General features: G+C 35.6%; 1 protein-coding gene across 1 annotated transcript in view; it reads right to left on the bottom strand.

Annotated features, from left to right (window-relative positions):
* Positions 1–26823, bottom strand: part of LOC306861021 (N(G),N(G)-dimethylarginine dimethylaminohydrolase 1-like) — an 83413-nt gene extending 56590 nt beyond the window's left edge. The window contains exon 1 of the mRNA XM_079403078.1: positions 26394–26823. Coding sequence (XP_079259204.1) covers positions 26394–26687 — 294 coding nt within the window. The 5' untranslated portion in view covers positions 26688–26823. The remainder of the gene's footprint in view (positions 1–26393) is intronic.
* Positions 26824–27081: the final 258 nt, after the last annotated feature.

The raw sequence follows: 27081 nt of genomic DNA, 5'->3' as shown, positions 1-27081 counted from the left end.
ACAAACTATAAAAATGTATCTATGGGGTATTCTGAGCTAAAACTTCACATATACGCTCCGGGGACATCAGAGACTTATTTTACATATTGTAATGAGGGGCATAATAGGTCCCCTTTAATACTTTTTTTTTTTTTTTTTTTTTTAAATAAACAAATCACAGCAAATAAAGAATAAAAAAACATGAAGCAATGCCATTGTTTTAACTTATAAACATTAAACATTTTTAATAGATTAAATCAAAGCAAATAGTATTTAAAAACAATTTGAAGCAACGCCACTGTTTCAATATAATATATAATTAATAAATGTTTCATTTAAAAAAGAAGCAATGCCACTGTTTTAATTTAACAAGGTAATATTCATTTAAATAATAATCAAATGTATTAATATTTGGATGGACTCTTTTATGCTGTCATTCCCAGCATTCCTGGCGTTCCCTGAAGGGTGTCTTCACTGAGAGAAAGAGACACTGGAACAAGCTCATCTGTCAATATAATATTCATATACAGAATGCTCTGACACAATGCTGTGATGTTAGAGGTGCATAGGTGGTAGCTATGTGGTTGCTAGTGTGGTCTGGGTGGTTACATGGTTGCTAGGGTGTTCTTTTAAATAACATACAATAAAAGTTCCTTTACTTATTTTTTTTGTGATATAACCTGTTAAAAAACTTTTCATTTATTCATAAAATTTATTCATTTATTTATAAATGGAAGCAATACTTTTCAATAAATATTTTTATAATAATAATAATAATAATAATAAATCATACATAAAATATATTGATACAAATAAAAATAATAAATAATAATAATTTATTATATATATATATATATATATATATATATATATATATATATTTTTTTTTTTTTTTTATTAAAATAATTAAAAATATATAAATAATATTATAAAATTATAAAATATAAAACTGCGTGTGTGCATGTGCTTGTTGACATCTTTTCCCTATCGACTACTACAATTTTGGTCAAGTGACATGACGACATCCCTACTACAAAGATTAACCACTCAATGATTAGTTTTGAACATTATTTACAACACAACTGGGATTAATGATACACACACAGTGCCACACACACACACACACACCTGGATCTCATCACATTCCTCAGATAGTCAATATTCTTCAGATAATAACACACAGAGTTTCCTTCATCAGGACCATGTGCTGATCATATTCTCACTCCTGCTGATCTCAGAACAGCTCGACTGACTTTCTCCTGATGTTCACACACACGCGCACACACACACACACACACACACAACACTCTCTGTAACCTTCACAACTCAAAGGCACTCCACAGACTGTCTGCTGACACTAAACCCAACACAAACACATCAACATTCATCTACACAGCTGACGGCTCATATCTATATAACACTTGTTATAAATCTGAACTCTGAAATAACACACATGCACGTAGGGGTATGATATAGTGATCAAAATGTGTGATCAAATGGGATAAATAATAAAGAAAACACATTATATTATAGAAATTACAATATATATAAAGTAAAAATCTAAAACAAATGACTAAAAATACATTTTATACACACACATTAATTTATATTTTATGTTTGAAATGATATAAAAAATGTATAAAATAATTAGAAATTATATATACACTTTAAATGGATTATTTTATAACTTTTTTAAAAAACGCAAACGCAATGACATGTGAAATAAAACGTCCTCATGTACAGTTGCATGCGAAAGTTTGGGAACCCCTTGCAGAATCCAGAAGGAAACACGATGCATTAAGAGCCGGGGGTGAAAACCTTTAGAATTTGAAGATCAAGGTAAATTGTACTTAATTTGTCTTCCAGGAAACATGCAAGTATCTTCTGTTGCTTCCGAAGGGCAGAACTAAAATGGAAAAAAAAATACATTTCTACAAAATAAGAAAATTTTGAACATCTTCATCCTGTTCAAAAGTTTTCACCCCCGGCTCTTAATGCATTGTGTTTCCTTCAGGAACATCAGTGAATGTTTGAACCTTTTTTAATTGTTGTCCCTCAATCATCCTCAGCGTGAAAAGATGGATCTCAAAATCATACAGTTACTGCTGGAAAGGGTTCAAATATGCAAAAGATGCTGGAAAACTGAAGATTCTGCAGGACCTGGAGGATTTTTCTGAAGAACAGTGCTCAGTTTAACTGTTCAGAACAAACAAGGGACTCAAACACAACCATCACAAAACAAAAAAAACAGTCGTAGATCATCCAGGTAACCACACACAGTATTAAGAACCAAGGGTTCCCAAACTTTTGAATGTGGTTATTTTAATAATTTAAGCTATTTTTTTGTCTTGTGGACTATATGTAAACATCTTTTATGGAAAATATCTTACTCAGGACAGTACTAAATAAAAAATAACATGCATTTTGTATGATCTCTCTTATTTTGGTAAAATTATCCACATTTTCACAGATTCTGCAAGGGGTTCACAAACTTTCGCATGCACCTGTATTAAAGAAGAGTGGCTTGATTAAGTGCTGGAAATAGCGGAGGATGGGCAAAGAACAAAACTCTGAAACATGTTCAGTCACACACAAGAGTATTGTACAATTTCTGACCCCAAACTTTTGAATAGTTTATATTGTAACACAAAATCTCTATTTTGACTAAACACTGTTCTTTTTAACTTTTTATTTTTTAAAAATATCACGGGTCCCAAAAAATACAGTATAAAAAAAAAGCAGTACAACTGTTTCCAACATCGATTAAAAATCAGCATCATAGAATGATTTCTAAAGGATCACGTGACTCTGAAAATACTGCTTCACGGGAATTAATTACATTTTAAAGTATATTAAATAGAAAACATTTTTTTTAAATTGCAATAATATTTCACTATTATTTTGTGAAATTATATTCAGTATTTTTTATCAAATAGATACAGCCTTGATGAGCATAAGAAACTTGATTAAAAAACATCATTGATCCAAACTGTTGAACTGCAGAGTATTGTACAGTAAACATGTTTCTCAGGTAACCTAAAATATACATCGTTTAGTTACATCAAGGGTCAAATCAAATATAAATAGCACATTAAAGTTCAAAGTTACACACTATTTGTGTGCGTGCTGTACAGGTCTGGTCTAAAGAATGCTTTGCTCAGGTGCCAGAAATATCTGCCCAATAGAGAAAAGGTTTGCTCAGCAAGAAAAACATTGCTCCCACGGGTCCTTAAATTTGATACAACTATACTGAAGAGTTTTTAAGGCCTTAGACAGTTTTAAATACATTAAATGGTATAAGAAATAATTTTTCAAATGGCCTTAAATTAAGAATTCTGCAGATACCTTGTAAATAGTCAAATAAAACCCTTTCCTTGATATTCGTTGATATTTGTGTATTGAAAATGTTTTTGATTGACATTTATGGTTTTTATTTTATTTGGGCTAGTTAAATTAATCAGGCTACCAAAATCTGAAGAGTACCAGCCCGAAGGGATACCAGGGATTTAGAAATGTTGCGATCCCTGTTTATACATATAATAATAATAATAATTTTATACATAGGCACATTTATATTTGTCTACAAAACTAAAGTTCAGGCATGTAATCACAAGCCTTGTCCACAATTTAACTGTTACTGCACATATGACGCAAATAAGAAACACAATTGATCAAAATAACACAATTATAATGAATAGCAACGCTAAACTGACACTAAAAATGCTAAAATTCATTAAAGTATAATTGAAAAAAAGTGCAGCTGTGAAATTGAAATGAAGACATTAAGACATTAGAAATAGATCTGAAACAAATAAAACAGTATAAATTGCTAATAGTATAAAACAGTATAAAACTAATAAACTGCATAAACGCATCTATATAAGGTTTTATCGCCACTCAGTGTCTCTGTTAAAGGGTTTAACGCCGCAGCTGAAGGAATGAATGATCTGGATTCCTGCTCCTCCATCATCGTCTTATACAAACAAACACAGCGGGACTTTCCTATCACCCTCTCTGTCTAAAGAGTTCAGGAACAGCACTCTCTCGTGGAGAACTACAACAAGCACCCACAAAACTCAAGCGTGAACCAGAAATTTACTCCGGTTTTGCGAAAACAAAATCCTTAAAGCAACAGTTCAGCCAAAAATGAAACTTTGCTGAAAATGTCCTCACCTTCAGGCCATCCAAGATTAGGATGAGTTTGTTTCTTCATCAGATTTGGAGAAATGTAGCATTGCATCATTTGCTCACCAATGGAAGTGAATGGGTGCCGTCAGAATGAGAGTCCAAACAGCTGATAAAAACAATAATCCACACCACTCCAGTCCATCAGTTAACATCTGGAGGAGATAAAAGCTGAAACAAATCCATCATTAATACGTTTTTAACTCAAATATTCCATAATAACGCTTCCTCCAGTGAAAATGTGGCCTGGTCTGAATCAAGAGAGAAATCTGCACAGATCAAGCAGCGTTGAAACGTTGCTCTAAACAATGCGTGGCTGGATTTTGATGTTAGAGACAATAGGAGATGCACTTTTTCACTGGAGGAAGCGTTATTATGGATTATGTTTTTTGTTAAAAACGTATTAATGCTGGATTTGTTTAAGCTTTTGTCTTCTCCAGATGTTAACTGATGGACTGGAGTGGTGTGGATTATTGTGATGTTTTTATCAGCTGTTTGGACTCTCGTTCTGACGGCACCCATTCACTTCCATTGGTGAGCAAGTGATGGAATGCTACATTTCTCCAAATCTGATGAAGAAACAAACTCATCTTATCCGTTAAATATGTGAGCGAGGACATCATGATATTATAAAATACTGCACGATGACGTGACGCGAACGAATGAATCTGCGCGCAACTCAAAACAAACAGCAACAGAATCACAAAGGAACAAATGGTGAGTCTCTAGCAGAGCTCTAAACAAAAACAAGGACAAACAGACGCAATCAAAACAATATTCACAAAACAACAACAACACAGGCCTGTCGCCATGACAACCGGTGCTCGGCTGGGGAGCAGCTTTCTTCCTGTTTGTTCTTCTCAGAATCATGTTAACATGCACATCATGTTCACCCAAAAACAGCAACTCGCTCATCATTTACTCAGCCTCGCGTCGCACTAAAAACATTGATTTACTTCATGTGGAGCAAAAATGGAGGATTGCTGTGAGAAAAATGTAAATGGAAAAAAAATGATTTGTACAAAATAAATACAGGCTCATGTGTGACGTGAGAACGAACTGAAAGGAGTCGGAGCCGCTTCAAACAGATCTAAGCAGTACAGTAATAGTGTCCCGTAACATCTTTCTCCGGCGGCGGCAGCCCTACATGAGTGACTGATGACTTCAGATGCCAGAGAACAGCTGATGATTACAGGCTCACGACACTCAAAGACATGGAGGTATATATATATAATATATACTACCGTTCAAAAGCTTGGGGTCAGTAATATATGTGACCCTGAACCACAAAACCAGTCATAAAGGTTTATACATCATGAATAAATAATATTTCCATTGATGTATGGTTTGTTAGGATAGGACAATATTTGGCTGAAAATCTGGAATCTGAGGGAGCAAAAAAATCTAAATATTGAGAAAATCTCCTTTAAAGTTGTTCAAATGAAGTTCTTAGCAATGCATATTACTAATCAAAAATGAAGTTTTCATATATTTACAGTAGAAAATTTACTAATTGTTTACACGGAACATAATCTCTATTTAATATCCTAATGATTTTTGGCATAAAAGAAAAAATATAATTTTGACTCATATAATGTATTGTTGTCTATTGCTACAGATATAGCAGTGTTACTCATGACTGCTTTTGTGCTCCAGAGTCACGTTTTTGAACGAAATTAACAGTTTATTCATCAAAAATGCATTAAATTGATCAAAAGTGACAGTAAAGATATTTATAATGTTACAAAAGATTTCTATTTTAAATAAATGTTGGTCTTCTGAACTTTCTATTCATCTGTGAATCCTGAAAAATACAACGCATCACAGTTTCCACAAAAATATTGAGCAGCACAACTGTTTTCAACATTAATAATAATCAGAAATGTTTGTTGAGCAGTAAATCAGTATATTAGAATGATTTCTGAAGATCATGTGACACTGAAGACTGGAGTAATGATGCTGAAAATACAGCTGCAGATCACAGGAATAAATTATTTTCTGTAAAATGTAGTTTCCCGAGACTCTGAGGAGTTTACAGACGTCAACAGGAAGTTTCTTATGCAACAGGATCTGCAACATCTGTGAAAGATTTCTGCATTCATATCCAGATGTGTCCTCACAGGAACAGCATGCAGAGGTGCAGCGTGGGACACAGGTGCATGCTGGGACACCGAGCACACGGCCAATCAGACGCGCTGTCACATTCACCGCGGCTAACAAACGAGAAACGACTGGACGACAGCAGCAGCAGACATGCGTACAGCAGAGACGAATGTTTCTGTCATTATCATTCTTGAAGTGGCTCGTGTTTGAGGTAAGGTTCGAGCGTGATGAAGAAAACAGCCGTCTTCACCAGTTTCTCACAGACACACATGAGCTCATGGACAGAGCAGACTTACAAACAGCAGCAGCGGATTGAACTCTGACCTGATAAAGGTGAAGCGTGTCATTCCTGAAAAAATAATGAATGTTTCCAAACAACACGCTTTTCTACTTCAATTTATTATAAAGTTAAATGATAAAATTGTACATTATAAAACAGTAATAAAATAGTAATAATAATAAAATAAAATGTAATTAAATAGTTTAACACTGTAAAACAATAATAATTTAATTGCATTATAAAGTAATTTAACATTGTAAAATAATAATTTATTATAAAAATGTAATTCATGTTTCAAAAAACAATATATAACAAATAATAATTTATTAATAAAATTAAATTAATAACTTACGTTTACATTATATAAATTATATAATAATTCAATTATATAATAATTGAAAATAATTTTTAATAATAATAATAATTTATTATAATTTCATAAAATAAGAAATTACAAATATTACATTATAAAATTATTGTACATGAAATAATACAATTTATTATAAAATGTAATAAAAGTAATATATTATAATTATTATGCATATGTTTTATGGCTTTAGCTATTAAATAAAACAATCCAATCAGTTCTGTAAATAAGCTATCAGACACCTAAAACATAAAAATAACCAGTTTAATCACTCAGTAATAATTAATAAAACAAACTATATTAGTGGATATGTACTCATCAGGAAGTCAATCTAGCATTGATCGACTTCTGTTTGACTCCGAACATTAAAGTGGAATATGAGAAAGTGCTTTAGCATCCAAAATATGACACACTTCACCTTTCAGAGCGATGTGTGTGTGTGCAGCAGGTGATGTCATCGACCCGATCCGGATCCCGGAGTCCGGTGCACAGAGGTCAATGACATCAACTGATCATCACACACACCACGCCACCGGCAACATGTGTGTTCTGTTTATGGATGCTGATGAAGCAGTGATGTCATGCACAGGCCATGAGCTGCAGTCATAACTCAGAGACGCTCCACGGACACACACACACCTGCAGGTCTCGTCTCAGATGTTTCTCCCCAGTGATCTCACATGTGTCCTCGAGAAAGAGAAAGAGTCAGATTCATTTCTCAAAACTCACGTAATTCGTGGATTAATTGCAAAATTTAACCATCAGAGTCAAAGTGTATGATTTATACGCATTTTGTCTTGCCAGTTTATACAAATAGAGTCAAAAAGAACTTGATCCGGTGCTCGAACACAGAGTTGATTCTGCTTTCGCATCTCTTTGAACAGACACAAACTCATAGAATTTTATATAAATACCTGTCTCTACAATCATTCTCATAAACGCAGTCGGTTATTTTGGGGTCATGAACTGAGAAACTAAAATTCCCTTTATCTTTTGACATATAAGAGGTCATTGTACTATAACAACATCCTGTAAGATTCCGAACTCAAAAGTTTGTCTTTAGTCTGAAAATAGATTATAATGAAGGCAGTCTGCCAAAACGACAGCTTGTGAAATGTTCTACTCTATTATATAATAGAGTGGATAAGCACCACCTCCGCAGAAGATCAACGTCTGCTTCTAAATCACTGCCTGTTTAGCCCCACCCACCGATTATATATCACTGCCTGTTTAGCCCCGCCCACCTATTCTAAATCACTGCCTGTTTAGCCCCGCCCACCTATTCTAAATCACTGCCTGTTTAGCCCCGCCCACCAATTCTATATCACTGCCTGTTTAGCCCCGCCGACCGATTCTACATCACTGCCTATTTAGCCCCGCCCACCGATTCTATATCACTACCAGATTAGCCCCGCCCACCGATTCTAAATCACTGCCTGTTTAGCCCCGCCCACCGATTCTATATCACTGCCAGATTAGCCCAGCCGACGATTCAACATCACTGTCTGTTTAGCCCCGCCCACCGATTCTATATCACTGCCTGTTTAGCCCCGCCCACCGACTCTATATCACTGCCAGATTAGCCCCGCCGACGATTCAACATCACTGTCTGTTTAGCCCTGCCCACCAATTCGCACACGTATAGTGTAAATAACGAGAGGCACATGCAGGTCTACGCAGAAACCAAAGGATAAAGATGCTCCGAAGACAACAAGAGGCTGTTCAGTGCCAAGTTGTTGAAAAACAGTGTTTGCATTGCCTTCCTTCTCATCCCAACGTTAGGAAAGAGTGAATGAACTTTATTTTTAATGAAGATCCAGACCACGTCCTTTGTTCACGTCATTTTACCACGGATTCATTTAAAAACAAGGCACAATTCGACTTTTCAGAAAGATTGACATTTACATTTAGTCATTTAGCAGATGCTTTTATCCAAAGCGACTTACATTGGAACAATGTAAGCAATCAAAATCAACAAAAGAGCAATGATATGAGAGTGCTATAACAAGTCTCAGTTAGCTTAACGCAGTACACGTAGCAAGGTTTTTTTATTTTATTATTATATAATAAATAAAAAGAAAACCGATAGAACAGAACAAGAATAGAGCAAGCTAGTGTTAGAGGCCTTTTTTTGCTTTTGTTAATTGTATAATAAATAAAAAGAAAACAAATAGATAGAATACAAAAAGATTAGAAATGCTAGTGTTACATTTTTAAGAATAGAATTAGAAAAAAAGAGTGCTAGAGTTAGAGGGTCAAATGAAGATGGAAGAGATGTGTTTTTAGCCGTTTCTTGAAGATGGCTGAGGATTCAGCTGCTCAGATTGAGTTGGGCAGGTGATTCCACCAGGAGGGAACAGTTAATGAAAAAGTCTGTGAAAGTGATTTTGTGTCTCTTTGGGATGAACAATAATGCGTTGTTCACTTGCAGAAATCAAGCTTCTAGAGGAACATAAGTCTGAAGTAATGAATTTAGGTAAATGGGAGCAGAGCCAGTGGTGGTTTTGTAGGCAAACATTAATGCCTTGAGTTTTATGCGAGCAGCTATTAGTAGCCAGTGCAAATTAATCAACAGGGGTGTGACGTGCGTTCTTTTCAGCTCATTAAAACATTATCTTGAAGCCGCGTTCTGGATTAATTGCAAAGGTTGGATAGAACTAGCTGGAAGACATGCCAAGAGAGCATTGCAATAGTCCAGCCTGGACAGAACAAGAGCTTGAACAAGGAGTTGTGAAGCATGTTCCAAAAGAAAGGGCCTGATCTTCTTGATGTTGAATAAAGCAAATCTTCAGGACCGGGTAGTTTTAGCAATGTTGTCTGAGAAAGTCAGCTGATCAATAATCATAACTCCAAGGTTTCTGGCTGTTTTTGAAGGAGTTATGGTTGGTGTGCCTAACTGGATGGTGAAACTGATGTAACGATGGGTTTGATGGAACCACAAGCAGTTCTGTCTTAGCCAAGTTGAGTTGAAGGTGATGGTCCTTCATCCAGCAAGAAATGTCTGTTAGACAAGCTGAGATGCGAGCAGCTATCGTCGGATCATCAGGATGCAATGAGAGGTAGATTTGAGTGTCATCAGCATAGCAGTGATATGAAAAGCCATGTTTCTGAATGACAGAACCTAGTGATGCCATGTAGACAGAGAAGAGAAGTGGTCCAAGAACTGAGCCCTGAGGCACCCCAGGAGTTAGATGTTGTGACTTGGACACCTCACTTCTTGTTGTGACTTCGATACCTTGAAAGACCCGTCTGAGAGGTAAGATTCAAACCACTGGAGTGCGGTTCCTGAGATGTAATTTACCAATAGGGTTGACAGGAGGATCTGGTGGTTAATCGTGTCAAAAGCAGCGGACAGATCCAGCAAGACAAGTATTGAAGATTTGGAATCCACTCTTGCCAGTCTTAGACTGATACTAAAAGATGATACTGTGCGACTGGTCACTATATTGGATCCGACAGTAATGTTGCAACACAAGTGTGAGTAACTGTTTTTATTACATGGTCACTATTGCTTTGTCTGTTAAACAGATCGTTTAATATGAGTATTCATGCGTTTTAAACCTAAATCACAGCAGCATCCATCTGTGAAGGATGTAGGCTGGCAAATGTAGTAGCCAATCATAGCAGTGGCATATTCTTCCGAGTCTAAAATCCGCCACGCCTATTTAAACAGATCGTCCTAATGAGGTTTAAAAACAGGACAGAAAAAGCCTATTACTTCTAAATGAAGATGTTTTTGATGTTTTGCAAAAATCTTGATAACATCATAAGAAGACCTCAAAGAACAGCACAAAAAAAAAAAAAAAAAGGCAGTTCTTTAAGTGATTGAGAACAATTGAGAGGAAAATCGGATGTGTATCATTATATTAGATCCTTGCATCAGGTCTTAAAGGGACAGCAGCCTATAAATACCTGCTGCTGTCTGCTATTATACTTAATTACATTACTGCACCTAAATACTCCAATTAGAGCTTATTTTATTCATAACGTTTTTTTTTTTTACTGTAGCCTATTTATCTATGCTTGTAATTTGTGTATTTGTTCTTTTTGTTTTACTGACTGCTCACTTGCCTTGAATCATGTTTAAACTTTCTTAGTATTGTAGTTTCTGCTGTGGTATTTAAGTAGTACTTAAACTGAGCTTTAGATAATAAATGGAAAGCAAAGTTACACTGATGTATTTTTTAATTGCTGATTCGAAAAATGATCCAATCCATGACTGAAAAACCGCAATATGATCCAAACCGTGTGTTTTGTGATCCATTGAACCAGTAGCTGTTGCCTTGGCTGCTTTAAGCCTGTCATGGATAAATAAATACAACACTAAAACCGCCAGTAGATGGCAACAAGTCCCTGAATTAGTTTAAAACGGTTTGTTCACGACTGTTTCATGAATGGATCATTGACAATGACTCAAACGATTCATTCAAAATAGATTAATTCAGGAAGGAAACACCGCAGTGTTGCTGTGAGACGCACTTAATGATCTGTTACAGATTCGTTTGGAGCTATTTTCGCAAGCGAAACAGAAAAACTGACAATGTTGTGTTGAAAATGTGACTCACTCAACATAAATGTCTTGTTTGTTTCTGTATATCTGCACACACACACACACACACACACACACACACACTAGACGTCCATCTGAACTCTGCCAGATGATGAACTTTAGACCAAAAAATAACACGGTCAGCCGCAGGATTTCAGATCCGGCCCACATACACCAACTTAAGAACCGAATTTGTGACATAACTAACGTAAATCATGGCCCATCTAGACCCTACAAATAAAAGACGACTTGTTGAATTATTGTTGCATTAAAGCAAATGGTTTGAATGTCTATTCAGTTAGCACCTCTCAAAGTATAACACAGACACACACACACAGAAACAGTATGAAAGTGTCAGATTGTGGCTGGAAGCCATCATGCACGTGAGAAACACGCCGCAGGACACATGTGTATGTGTGTGTAAGTGTGTGTGGTCAGAACCGCAGGCTCAGCAATATGAGAAACAGACAAACCTGGAAAATCCATGTTTCGGTCCGAGTTACTGCATCAGTGTTCTTTGGCTGCAGTTTGTTTCTGTTTATTAAAGGGAAAGTTCACTGAAAATTAACACTCGTCACCATTTACTCACATTTAAACAAGTTTATTTCTTCACTGGGACACAAAAGATATTTTGAAGATCATTGAGGTTCAAACAACAAATAGGTCTGGAATGAAAAAAAACCCCAACAACAACAGACTTATACTGAGTATGTGTGTGTGTGTGTGTTTGTGTGAATAATCCAAATACATCAATATGAATATTATATATATATATATTATTTTTTTGTTTGTTAATGTTTTAGTAAAATGTGTATCACATTTGTTATTAATATTTTTTATGATGTATTTCTAAGAATTATTATATGTATATATGGTATTAATAATAATAATAGTACTAATAATAATAACATGTATATGCATATGTATATAATTATCATTAACAAACAAATCATTCTAATGATATGAGGGTGAGAAATTTTTTTTTATTTTACCTTTATTTTACCAGGAAAGTCCCATTGAGATACAAAATCTCTTCTTCCAGGGAGTCCTGGCCAAAAAAATGACAATGATTTTACAGTATATTTAATTAAACTGCTTAGGGAGACTACTATAGTGAACTAAACATGCGAGAAGACACACACACACACACACACACACACACACACACACACTCTCTTGGGAAGCAGAGTGAAGTTGGGATGTAAATCAGGGAAAACACGTGCCGGTGGGTTTGGATCCAATCGAGTGTGTGTCCATCAGCACAGGAGAAAAATAACCTGTATTCGCAGCATGAGGGAGAAACACACACGTGTCGTGTCAATCAGACTGACTGAAGCATATTCCGGCCTGGAGAACACGGATCCGAGTGTGTGTGATGGCACGTGAGCGTAGGAGCTAAGATTGAACTCATTTACAGCCTAAAACTGACCCTAAACTACAGAGATGAGACCAGTGTGTGAATCATACAACGACCCGCACTGATAACTACACTACGTTAACTAAAGCTAACTATATACTGCGGTCTATTTCAGATGAATTTACATCTGTGAATCTGCCGTTTCTGCAGGTTTGAGGAACCAAAACAGACAGAAAGAGTGTGTGAAGCCGGAAAAGTGCTTCCCTGAGGGCTCATTTTCCATACGTCACACAGCAGATTCACACACACTTACAGTTTGAGTCTGAGAAACTCAAAACAAGGTTAAACAACTGAGAGGATCCTTATGCATATATATATTATTTGAATGAATTATATACTACTGACTTTATAAATAAATAAATAAATACTACTGCCACATAAATTATTACGCATAAAATAATAAAGTAAATAAAATCTCACTTTTATTTAGATTAATTTACTTTAAATATTTTTTAAATACATTTTTATGATTTATTTACCATTTATACATATAAAAATAACTAAATAAATATTTTATCTTTAAAATGTAAATAAATTCTATAGAACTGGATTTACAATAAAGAAATAAATATTATACAACTGACTTTAATATTTAAACAAGCCTGTATTATTTATATTTACTTGCAAATTATATGAATTATGGCTGATTGTGATAAACATTTTCACAATGGCATCTGTAATTAAAGTCTTCTGCAAAAACAAAAGCAATAATGTCAGCAAACAGCAAATCAACAATCCTAAAACAGCAAGCACTTCATTAATTCAAACTGCAGTGCATGCTGGGAGCTCACAGACCCTTAACACATCAGCAACAATGCTGACACACAAGTGTAAGAATTTCAGTAAATTCAGTCAATTATGATAAAATTGCCGTAAAACAACCACATTTCCCAGCAAATAATTAAAACTATTAAACATCCCATAAACATCTTAATCTGAATCATTCATTTTATTGCTGCCAATAATCAGACTATTGATGCACAAACTGGATAAAATGGTGCTTTTTCCACTGAAGCAGTTTCCCACACTCTCAGACAAATTCTTCATGTGTTTGTGTGAGTCGGGAAGGACTTGGCCTTGCAGAGTGCACACACACACACACACCAAACTAGCCTGCACCTAAAATCTACAGCAACACATCTCTGGGTTCATTTACACACAATGAAGCTTCGAAGCAAACAAACGATTCTTGTGTGAGACCTCTGAGGGGCTCATTAGCATTTTAATTATTCTCATTTCACTATTCATTTGAGAGACAATGTAATGCAGTGATGTGTGTCAAAATATACTGAGTGTGTTCACGGCTTACAGTGCAATTTGAAGTTTGCCCTGTTATTTCATCAGAGTTATGAATTTGCTTTCCATCTATCTATCTATCTATCTATCTATCTATCTATCTATCTATCTATCTATCTATCTATCCATCTAATGAGAAGATCACAGAAACACAAGCGTGTAATCATCCTGAAACACCCTAGAAACCTCCTGGCAACCATTTAACAACACCATAAAAACCACCCAGAACACCCCAGAAACCTTCTAGCAAACACACAGAATACCCTGATAACCCCACAGCAACACCATATAAACCACCCAGAACATCCCAGAAGCACCCTAAAACAAGTCTTAGAAAGACCCTAGCAACTACACAGAACACCCTAGTAACCACCTAGAAACACCCTAGAAACTCTAGCAACAACCTATCAAACACTCAGAACACTCTAGTAACAACATCGTAGAAACCACCTATGAACACCCTAGAAAGCTGCACAGAACATCCCAGACACCACCTAGAAGACCATAGAAACACCCTAGCAACCACACAGAACACCCTAGAAATCTTCTAGCAACACCCTATTAACCACCCAGAACACCCTATTAACAACATCCTAGAAACCACGTAGCAACACCCTAGAAACCACACAGAACATCCCAGAAACCACCAAGAACTAGGGCTGTGCAATTAATCGCATGCGATTGTCAGTTCACTGACAAGCTACACAATATCACGTTCATTATCGCGGGCGATTCATTGCACAGCCCTACAAGCAACACAATAAAAACCATATAGATCCCCCACAAAGACACCAGAAACGACTTAACAACCCTAGCAACCACACAGAACACCCCCGAAACCTCCCAGCAAAACCCTAGCAACCACACAGAATACCCTAGAAACAATATAGAACAATAGGCCAATAGAAATACACAGAATACTTTAAAGGTGCCATAGAATGGAAAACTGTATTTACACAGAATTCTCCTGTGACGTGCGCATTAATAAACAAACTTCCTCAAACCACTTTCCATTGGTGCCAGATGCTCCCGAATCCGGAGCAAACACTGTGGAATGTGGCAGGATCACGGGAACGCTGGGAATGTCAGACTGACTCTGGATCAGTTTATCACACCGGCGTGGAAGCGGCTCACTTCTGGACAGGATGCGCTCCAGCGGCCGTCTGAACACTGTCTAGTCAAAACAAAGAGCAGTGTGTGCTTCCAACCCAACGCCAGGGCTAACCTTCCCAGACGCTGTGCTGTAATTTTCACACACACAGACATTCACTCACTCACTCTCTCACGCACACACACACACACACAAACAAGCACAGTCTCACACACACACACACACACACTCTCACTCACTCACTCTCACACACACACACACACACACACACAGTCTCACACACACACACACACACACACTCTCACTCACTCACTCTCTCACGCACACACACACAAACAAGCACAGTCTCACACACACACACACACTCTCACTCACTCACTCACTCACTCTCACACTCTCACACACACACACACACACACACTCACTCTCACACTCTCACACACACACACACACACACACTCTCACTCACTCACTCACTCACTCTCACACTCTCACACACACACACAGTCTCACACACACACACACTCTTTCTCTCTCTCACTCTCACACACACACACACACACACACACACACACACACTTATTATCGTTATTATAATTATTTATTCATGCTTATTATTAAATAAAAAATATTAGGCAAAACAGCAATATTAGTATTTATCAGTTATTTAAGAAAATGATTAAAAAAATTATATTGTAATACAAATAAATTTATTTTTTAAACATGTCTGTATATTTACTATACATAATAATTATTGTTTAACCATGCTATTATTACTAAAACATTAAACAAAACAGCGATATTACTATTTATAAGGTATTTAATAAAATAAAATAAAAATCATTATATTGTACAGAACATTATAAGTATATATATTTTTATAATAGCAAACAACAATTATTATTAATAATTACAGTAATTAATAATTACAATAAATTCATTTTATTTTTTAAATGTGTCATTTTTAGTACATCAAGTTTAACTAAATAAAAATGAGAAGTGTTGCCTTGGCAACTAGTAGAAATAAAATAAACTTAGGAGTTGGATGCACCGAAATAATGATCGAAAATAATGGTGGCCACACAAAATATTGACACTTTGGGCCCAATTTGGACATTTTCACTTAGGGGTGTACTCACTTTTGTGGCCAGCGGTTTAGACATTAATGGCTGTGTGTTGAGTTATTTTGAGGGGACAGCAAATTTACAAGCTGTACACTCACTACTTTACATTGTGGCAAAGTGTCATTTCTTCAGTGTTGTCACATGAAAAGATATAATAAAATATTTACAAAAATGTGAGGGGTGTACTCACTTCTGTCAGATACTGTATATAGGCTATTTATACCACTTCATATAGCTAGTTAAAAAATTTCACATGAAGATTAACCAAAAATAACGCTCCAAAAATTACCATGATTACAAATGTCATTAATTTTTTACAACAGTTCAATAAACAAGAAGTTAATTAAGACACTTATGTTTTAGACACCATATGTCCTGTCTTTGCTTTATTTCGACAACAAAAATCACTCCAAACACAGCCACAGCACTGTTTTGTGTCTCTGAGCAACATGAGGGCGTTTCGTTCCTGAATGAATCAACCGTTTAAATGATTCGGTTCAATCGCAATGAATCACTTATCAAGAGTCACTTGCTGCCACCTACTGGCGGTTTTAATTTCACATTCAAAAGTATCTTTTATTATTTAAATCATTTCAAATATCGGTATTTAACGTTTTATGTTTAATATATCAAAACATGATTTCTGCATTTGTACCTGCAGGTTAAATGCATTCATGTCTTGCATTAAACATGCATCTAAATGCCTCTTCAGATGCAGCTTCTGTGTTTTCTCTGCATTGCAAAGATTTATTTTGCTGATACTGATTTAATTTGCTTGGAAACATCCCAAAAGTCTTATTACTCTAATTCACTGATTAAATGTAAGAATTTGACTCAAAAGATAATGGACACTTTTAGAAAAAATGGCTTTATAAAGGGAAGAAATGCCCATAAAATGTAAAAATCTGTTTAAACGTATAGGAAAAGATTTATTTCTATCAGTGTAAACTGACCAGCACACAGAATATGAAGAATATCAACAACTTTAGGAGTCAGCTGCAGTGTTAATTTCGTCAACGAAGACGACGACGAAAAATATTCGTCAACGAACCTTTTTTCTGTGACTAAGACGAGATGTTGACGAGCTAAAACTAATATCTGATGATAAAAACTATGACGAAATTTATGCGCGTCTTCATTAACAAGACGAGACGGGACTAAAATGTTATTTGAGGACTACCGGACATTCAAAATACATTCTATAGGCTAAGTTAACTGCCTTGTCTTTCAAAATGTGCGTCTCTGTCATTGGATATATAAGGTGCGTTTGCATATCTAGTCTCAGTATGGCAGCCGCAGGGGATGGATAACCTACTAAAACGAGAACTAGCGATCTGAAACAATGGCCTCAGCACCCGAAGGGTTAGGGAGTGGGTGACCAGACGTCCTGTTTTTCCCGGGAGTCACAATTCATTGTCGATTAACTTAAAGTCAGTGAAGGTGCGATAGGCGGAAACGCGCTCTCTCTCGCGCGCTCCACTTCTTCAGTTCTCATACAGCGCGCGATCAGTTCTCAGTGCTCAAATACACACACAGCAGTCCACATGTCTCTCATGTAGAGTATCTCACGGAAATACAGTCCGTTATGGTTTAAGTGAGCTTAAACAGGTGGGTGAAAACTGAATGTATGTCAGTAGGCTATTACATACATACCTTCCGTCTTATCTGTCATAAATGTTAACCAACAAAAGATGTTAAATGTATACTTGTTAAGTAAACCTACTGTATCTGAAAAATGAGTTTAATTTATATCTCTACCAAAAAATGAAAATTTATTCCAGTTTTTCCAAATTCAATCCTTGATTCAAATTTCTCATAACTAAGCTTAATTGATTTGGTCTAAAGAGAGAAGTATTGATGACTATTTTTGTTTGAATACTACATATAAAATAGCTACCAAAATAAATGTCGGTAACTGCAGTTTGACTAAAAGTTGACAAAAATGCAATGACTTTTCGTCTAAAACTATGAAAGACTCAAATGACTAAAACTAGACTAAAACTATGAAAGACTCAAATGACTAAAACTAGACTAAAACTATGAAAGACTCAAATGACTAAAACTAGACTAAAACTATTAAGCTTTTTCGTCTCAAGATAAAGACTAAGACTAAATCAAAAATGCCTGCCAAAATTAACACTGATCAGCTGGCCATGAAAGTCCTTAAGATACCAGCACAATAACATACAGCAAAATATTGTCTAATTATCGTTATCGATAAAATCCCAGAAATTATAGAGATATTATTTTTGTCAATATCGGACACCCCTATGATGGAGTTTTTTTCTCAGCTTTTATTTTGGCAGAAACCCGCAGGAAGAGTGCTTCTTTTTCTTGACAACAGCACATTTATAAATGATTTTTGTCGCATGACTTAAAATTTCAGAAAAATGTAACTGAGCAACTGACGAGAAACACAGTTTCATCGCAGAATTTCCTCAAGCTTTGAACCCTGGCTAACAAGCTCGTACAGCTATCAGAATACAGTACATACTAATTGCATCCAGTAACCAGAAACAACCTCTCCTTCCTCTTCTCATGGAAGACATGCGATGCAGTACTAAACAGTCTCTTGCTGTCGGTGCTTGTAATGATTTCTGCTTCTTTCTCGGACAGCTTTAAATACTTCCACAATACTTTCATTTCAATTCAAGTTTATTTTTAGTTAAAGGAAAATGTTTTTGTTTATTAGTTTTAGCTTTAACTATAACAATCCTGGGAAAACTCTCACACTCGTACAAACATTGCTACATGTCTACTAAAATCATAAAGCAGTAACGTCTGGTTTTATCCTGATACTCGTTTTGAACCTTCTTTACAATGCGGTCAAATCTCCTGCAATCAGAGGTTTGTCAGTCAAAAGTTGCAAAAGTTAAAGCGCTCGTGGGAGGGACTGAGTGGGAGAATTACAGACGATCAGCCAGAAGCAATAAAACTAACAAGGATCTGCTTCAGAGGAATTTCACCCAAGTAACTGAAAACCCAAACTGACAATTATAGCAAAGGCAGGCTTCGTTTGAAACAACGTCATTACCTCAGAAAAGGTGATGACAACACATTCAATTCCTCAGAAAAACATGCCTCCAAGAGCTTCTCCAGAAACACAACATCATAATTAACCTTTAAAACAACAATCGTTTCCCAACGACTTGCCTTATAAAACATACTGCTGTGTAAGTGCACAGACAATATCCAGGATTGTAAATTGATTAAATCTTTCTGTTTTCCTCGCACAAATCCAGTTGACATGCTCATGACATCAGTGGTCGTGCTGCTAAGTTTCTAGTTTCCGTAAGCATTTTAAACTCTTTTTTCGTTACAAACTGAGGAATGATCTCAAATGTTTGTATGTGATCAGCAGCACAGATGTAGACCACAACACTAGGTTTGACTAGGAGCAGATGTTCTGGATTCAGTTTATTTACACCAATCACAGATCAGAAAACTGACCTCATTATTATGCATTGCAATTGAATTCTGTATTATTTTATTTAATAATTAACTCTTTCCATTTTAGTCATTTTGTTGAGTGTTTTTGTCATTTTTAATCGTTTTTTTTTTTTATGAAAAAAACAACACGAATGAATATTAGAAATAAAAAATAGATTTGTGTTATATTTTATTACTTTTGGGGATTTTGGACTTTTTCATTTCAGTTTTAGTTTTAATCCTTTTAGCATTAATTCTAGCACATTTAGTCACATTTAGTAGAAATAAAACAAGTTTAAATGGCTTTTTTAGTTTTTGGATTTTTAAAACAAATATGTTTATGTATTTCTTCATTCATTTTATTTCAGCTGTAGTCATTTTAGAACTAATTTTAGTATTTTTAGTCATTTTATAAAATTAAATTAATAATAAAATAAAAGAAGTTACATTTTTTAATAGTTTATTAGCTTTTGTTTTTTTTATTATTTTTATTTCACTTTTAATTTAAGTCATTGTAGTATGGATTTTAGTACTTTTAGTCATTTAGTATATGAAAATTAGAAATACAAAGTTTAAATTATGTTAAATTTGATTAGTTTTTGGACTTCAAAAAATATGGCTAAATAGTTTTTATAAATTTTTATTTCACTTTTAGTTTGTCATTTTACTACTGATTGTAGTACTTTTAGTCATTTTATTAAAAAGTTTAAAGTTTGTTATATTTTATTACTTTTTGTAATAAAACAAAAGTCTATATAGCTTTTCATTAATTTTACTTCAATTTTAGTTTGTAATTTTTTTTTGTTGTAATTTATGTTTTTTAGGAAATGAAAATGAGGAATCCTGCTTTGGCAACTAACTGAAAAAATAAGTGTGTTATATTTTATTTTGATTAATGTTTATTTCAATAAATAATTTTTTTAAATAGTTTTAGTTAATGATAATAACCCTGTTTCCCAGAACAGCTCAAAATCCAGTCCAGCTTATCAATCATCACTTAACATGCGCTTTTTAATGTCAGAAGTACATTTTATTGGACTCCTGGCAGAATTTCCTGTCTTTTCCACATCAAAACGTCATCAAACTGACAGCTTAAAAAACTTACAATGAAAAGGACTCAGTCCAGCAAGAGCAATCATCTCATCTGTGAGCTTCACTGCACTATTAGGACCAGAAAAATACATGGTTTCCATTAAACCAAACGTCAGAAGGCCAAACAACAAATTTCCTGTCAAACATTTTTCTCCATTTGATTGATCAGAATTCAGTGTTTTTCTCAACGCACGATGGTAAACGTCACACAGATGGACATTCTGTTCTAAAGGGAATTCATAACGAACAACAACAAATGCTCGTAGATTGGATTGTTTATGCAAACGCAAGACAGATGAATATTAATAATGCATGGCCTGTGTGAGCTTCTGTATGTTTGGAAATGTTTGCAATACCAATCTGGTCCCATTAGAATAGCATTAGAGTTACCAAGAGAGAGTCGCCAGGGATCTTCAAAGGACTGACGGATGCTGGACGGTGAGGTCGAGAATGAAGTCTGATCAGATCAGATCAGTGAACACACACCTGACGCAGGACAGCAGATCTGGAAACACTCCGGGGATGATCTGAGGGATGAACTCTGCGTTTGATGCCAAAATCAGTTTAAAACATGAGTTCAGCCGTCAGAACGAGTTCTGTTGAGGAGTTTCCACCATGTGCAATAGGAGATTTTTTGTTGCACTAATATTTTTTATGTTTTGTGTTTTTTTTGTGCAGGCATTAAATTGCAAATTGCTCTTTTGTTGATTTTGATTGCTTCCATTGTCCTCATCTCTAAGTCGCTTTGGATAAAAGCGTTTGCTAAATGGCTAAATAAATACCAAGTTTCAAATATATATTATGCATAAAGAAGATTAAATTATTAAAGTTTCATGGTGATTTACTGTAAATGTCATTCTAAAGAGATGAAACCGCAGAACTAAGAAATTTCATAAGTTTATGCATTGCAGATTTATGCATTTTGGACATTTAGACAAGACATTCTGGAAGTAAATTGGATTGCAAATAGTTGCATAATGCATGTTTTGAGCAATGAGCAATTCTGAATATAATTTCAATGTAAAGTGTAATTTCTGCTGCTCTAATCAAACTAGGCAGAGCTGCAAAATTTTCTGAAAATACATAAGCTCACAGCATAAAGAAGGTTACGCGTTATTGATTTACAGATTTTATTGAAGCTGATTTACAGTAAATGTCATTCAAAAGAAATAACAAAAATGAATTAAATTTCAGAACTTGATGTTATTTTATTTTATTTTTTTATCCAAATACATCACATTTTGGAAGGGAAATTTATTGCAAATATTATAGTTGCATGATGCATTATAGTTGCTTTGCAATTTGCATGCATTAAGAGCAAAACGTTGAATTTAGAATATATTCAACACTGCAGTTAACGACTCGGATAAATGTACTTCCTCGTATGAAAGCACATCCAGTAATGTGAGTGACCTCAATAAATTAAATCTTTAGACATTGTATATGCATACATGCAAAAATAAAACAAAAAGGTGAAAAAAAATAAGAATACAAAACTTTAATATTTCAAAAAAACAATGGTTAATATTTCAGTACTTCAGGGTCAGTGGTGGGGTCAAAGTTAAGTGCTTTGTATCGACACATCTGTCCCCACACATCAGTCATGCCACAGTGAGCAGCGAGTGTGTGTATGCAGACCAATCGATACACATGAAGCACACACACACACACAAGCTCTGAGGCAGATGGCGAAAGATATGTAGTGTCTCAGCTGTTATGCATGGCTGCAGTCGCAATGGAGTACTGTGAACAGAGAGCGAGAATGTGCTGCATGTGCATGTACACTGTCAACAATATGATCAAAATAATTCTTGAGTTACAAGCATGCAAACTTATAAAAGAATATTTATGGCACTCAGACGGGCATGTTCTATGCCGCTGTTTTGATACCAGCTGTATGCAAATTTACTGTTGGAGCCACATTGAGATCCTAGTATCTCTGGAAATGAACAATTTAGGGCCTTAAAAAGATACTAAAAGAAAAGTGTGTTATGAAACCAAATTATAAAAGGATACTACGATATCTTTAATACTTGTTGAGTTATAGACATGCAAAAAGTGTTTTTTTTTCCCATTTTTGAATGGTCACCCTCACATGTAATACAACAAAGATTTCTGAAGTCAACAGATTTTACTAACAGACTTACCAATCTCTGTGTGAAAATAATGATGCTGCCATTTTTACCCCCTGTAATTTGGCTCCAAATCTCAGGTGAAAAGTGGATTTGATGCCACTCAAAATAGTGCATTACTCACTAAATATACATCCATGGCATTTTATTTTATTTTTAATCACAATTTATGTGTTTCTTCAGGAAAAAACAAAACAAAATCAAACATCTTAGCTGGGAAATTTCAGACATTTGCCACAGACGTCTGCCCTAAAGTTCACCACGGTAAAAGGTGCTTTAGGGACACAGATCACCTCTTAACCATGGTAAAATAACTGCAAAACAGCCTTTTGCTTATGCATTTTTTAAAACCAAGATAGCGCTGTATAAAATCATCAAAACATTGTTAATATCTAACCACCAACTCCACAGAGGCCAAAGATCAATAGTTGATATGAAACTATCAGCCGCTGCTCGCATGGCAACAGTTTTAAATCTGACACACAATCAAAAACACTTCTTTTGTCACCCAAACAGCTTTTCAGGGCAATGCCGACAGTTTTATAAACATCTAACTGTGCACTTCGCTTAGCTACGGCATGTGAAGGCTAAAAAATGTTCTGCGAGATTTAAGAGGAATGGTACCTTCCATGCAACCCTTGTTGTGCCCACCAAAATGTGCTCCTGATTTTGGTCAAACTGCATTCAGAGATTGCCATGACCTAAATAACTCCATCCATTTCACAAGGACACAATGTTTGCTTAAAGAAATAATGCCAAGAGCTTGCATGTTGAAGCACAGAGATGCAGCCGCTATGTTTATTCAGATATACATTTCAGCGAACGCCGTGGGCGATGCAATCATTACAGCGAAAGTAGGTCTAACCGCTTTCGCGCCATACGGCTTTCTTATGTAATCTGACGTTTTCTGTGAATTGAGTGTTTAAAATGACAATGACTCGAGTTTGACCTGAATACCACAGTGATGCAACAAGGCCTGAGTTTCCCAAACATTGCTGCTAAACAAATCAGGGCTCACCTGAGGAAAACAACCACATATAAAAGCCAAATGCAATGATTTGCCAATGCAAAACTAGTCTGGACCAGACTTCCTCCAGGATGATGCACACAATGTAATTTAGTACTTGCTGTTAGAGGTTTGTAATAGGTCTTCTTGACTTTGCAAACATCATTAAGAAACATTTAGACAATCAGTCAAGTGCAGCTGATCTTAAAGCTCAATTTTACCCCTGAGAGCGAAAACAGAGCTAACCAAAACCATTAAGAGTAACGACTCGAACACTACTGGAGCTGACAACAGCACAGTCACATGGGCATGAACTGATCAAAACCTTTACAAGAACGTATGAAAACACATATTTGATCCACACTTTCAGATAAAACCAAATTCATTCTGATGTTCATGAAAACGAGACCAATGTTCATCCAGTAAAACACTGAAACATGTCTGCATCCAGCAGAACAAGCAACTGTTCCAAATGCATTAGCAACCACCTAGCAACACCTTGACAACTGCCTAGCAACACCTTAGCAACAACTGCCAAGCCACCCCCAACAACACTGTAGCAACAAATGATCTTTGGGTGGCTTGTCTCTTTTGCCAACAAATGGTCACTTAGAAAATCTAATGTGAATACAGATTACAAAACACTTTCTGTATTATCATAGTTGGTTAAATGAAGTCAGTGGAGGCTGGTTAAAGGACACATGTTATTGCATTTACCCTTTAGATAGATTAATCGTGATTATAATTTGAATCAAAATAATAATGATCATCAGTTAAACCATTATCGTGCAGCCCTAATGTGAAGTCATTCGGTGACATTTAGAGATAAGTAAATAAGACATCAATGACATCACAAAAACAAAGCAGCGTGCAGCAAAGTGGTTTGAGTAAATATTGATGCAGGCGTCTCCATGAAACGACCAAACAGAACACATTCAGTTCATCCAAAACTCCTGGATACGTTTCAAAGACTCTTACGGCTAAAATGACCAAACATTACCCAATTAAATGATTTATTACAACAAGCAACCACTCCAACTGCATAGCAACCCCTAACACTTTAGCAACCAACAGCAAATGCTTCGCAGCCACACAGAGATTAATTGTTTTACATCACAAAAGGCAAATGTGACTTTCAAATCTCTCTACTACAGGATGCTGCCTAAACACAAATGCTTTAATGCACATGCATGTATTATGAATGACAGGCACGTGCTGCTGTGATTTAACCCTTTCACGTACAGCAATCCTTATAAGAAAACACCTATTCGTTTACTGCATGCAGTTGAGTGCACACAGCTGCTGACGGCGCACTTGAAAAATCATTTAGCAGTTTAGCTGGATTAATGTTTGCACAAATTCCTGTAACTTTACCAGAAGTAAACTATGCATTTTATGAAATGAATGATACAAAAAAATGCATATAAAATGTTATAGGGTAAAACAAAGTAATCCCTATGAAAATCACATGAACAAATAACTTTATGTTTAGTGATTTTATTGCATTAACAGTCTCATCTAACGCTAATAAAATGCTTGTTTGAAACCAATCAGGGATGCGTTTCCCAAAAGCAACATTACCCGATCAATCGGAGCACCCCTAAACAAGTTACTGAACGGTATGCATGAACTAACATAAAGACAAAGATAAATTTAGTCTATTTAGATCACAAAACACATAAATATAATGGCATAAGAAACACCTTTTTTTTCTTTTTCTGTTTTAGAATTTAATGTTATTACATTTTTTAATTCAATGTAATATATTGTTAAGACCATTATAAAGTTATTCAATATTGTGCACAATAATTTGTTTACAAAGAAAAATATTTGTAAAAAATTAAATATATATATATATATATATATATATATATATATATATATATATATATATATATATATATATACATACACACATTTTTTAAAAAAATATTACATATAAAAATATGTATATATACATATATATATATATATATATATTGTGTGCAATTTTTAATTTTTTTACATAGAAAAATCGTTTATATACACACACACACACACACACACACATATATATATATATATATATATATATATAAAAGATTGTTTGTTTTGGTGATAATGAGAAATCTCATAAATGACCCTTGACCTCAAGGGCAGACTTTGCACATTTTAGTTGGATGGTTTGTTGAACATTCACGACAATCTGAGAAAGATTCGTCACAAAAAAGCATTTAAAAGCAAACCAACAATCACTCTTAATGCAGAAAGTAAACGTTATTCTGGTGCGCATCCGCACTGACAGCGCATGAGAACCCGCTCTTTGTTCTGCTCGGTTCTTTACCTCCCTCCTCCTGCTCTGGGCTCCGGGTCTGGAGACGAGCGCCGTGTCGCCGCACACCACCGCCGCGTCCTCCACGAACACGCAGTCCGGCAGCGCCTCGTCCGCGGGCAGCTCCAGCACCTCCAGCCCGAGCCGGTGCTTCAGCACCGACACGTATTCTCCATGCTCCTCCTGCGCTTTGAGCAGGTCCACCTCCAGACCGCCGGTCCTCAGCGCGCCTCTGGCCAGAGACTGCGGCACCGCGCGCACCACGGCGTGCGTAAAGCAGCCAAACCCGGACATCAGCCCAGACATCGCTTCACTCCCTCACTGCGATCGCGCCGTGCTCTGCGTGTCGTGTTTATTGTTGGACTGTTTGTTTGTTTGGTTGTTGTTGTTGTTCTCTGTTGTGGTTCTGCACGCGCACACCTTCTCCAAATCTGAAAGGGCGAAAAGAACAACGTGCTGATGACGTCACGGACGCGCCCGACGCGACGCGCACCAATGTGATAAAAGAAGGGAACAACAAACAAACAAAATGTGAAGCTTGGCTTTTTTAAAACTATTTAAAGGAATTAATTTTACATTTATATAGGCTAGCTATATTTTTTGTTGTTTGTAGTCATGAATGATCGCACACGATATTAATTGTCTAGAAAAAAATATATATTGTATTTAACGTTACACGTCTAAAGGTCATTATTATTTT

This window comes from Barbus barbus, assembly GCF_936440315.1.
Source record: "Barbus barbus genome assembly, chromosome: 41".
NCBI classification, from domain to species: Eukaryota; Metazoa; Chordata; class Actinopteri; order Cypriniformes; family Cyprinidae; genus Barbus; species Barbus barbus.
The sequence above is the reverse complement of the archived record's forward strand: the minus strand, read 5'-3'. Positions and strand labels throughout refer to the sequence as shown.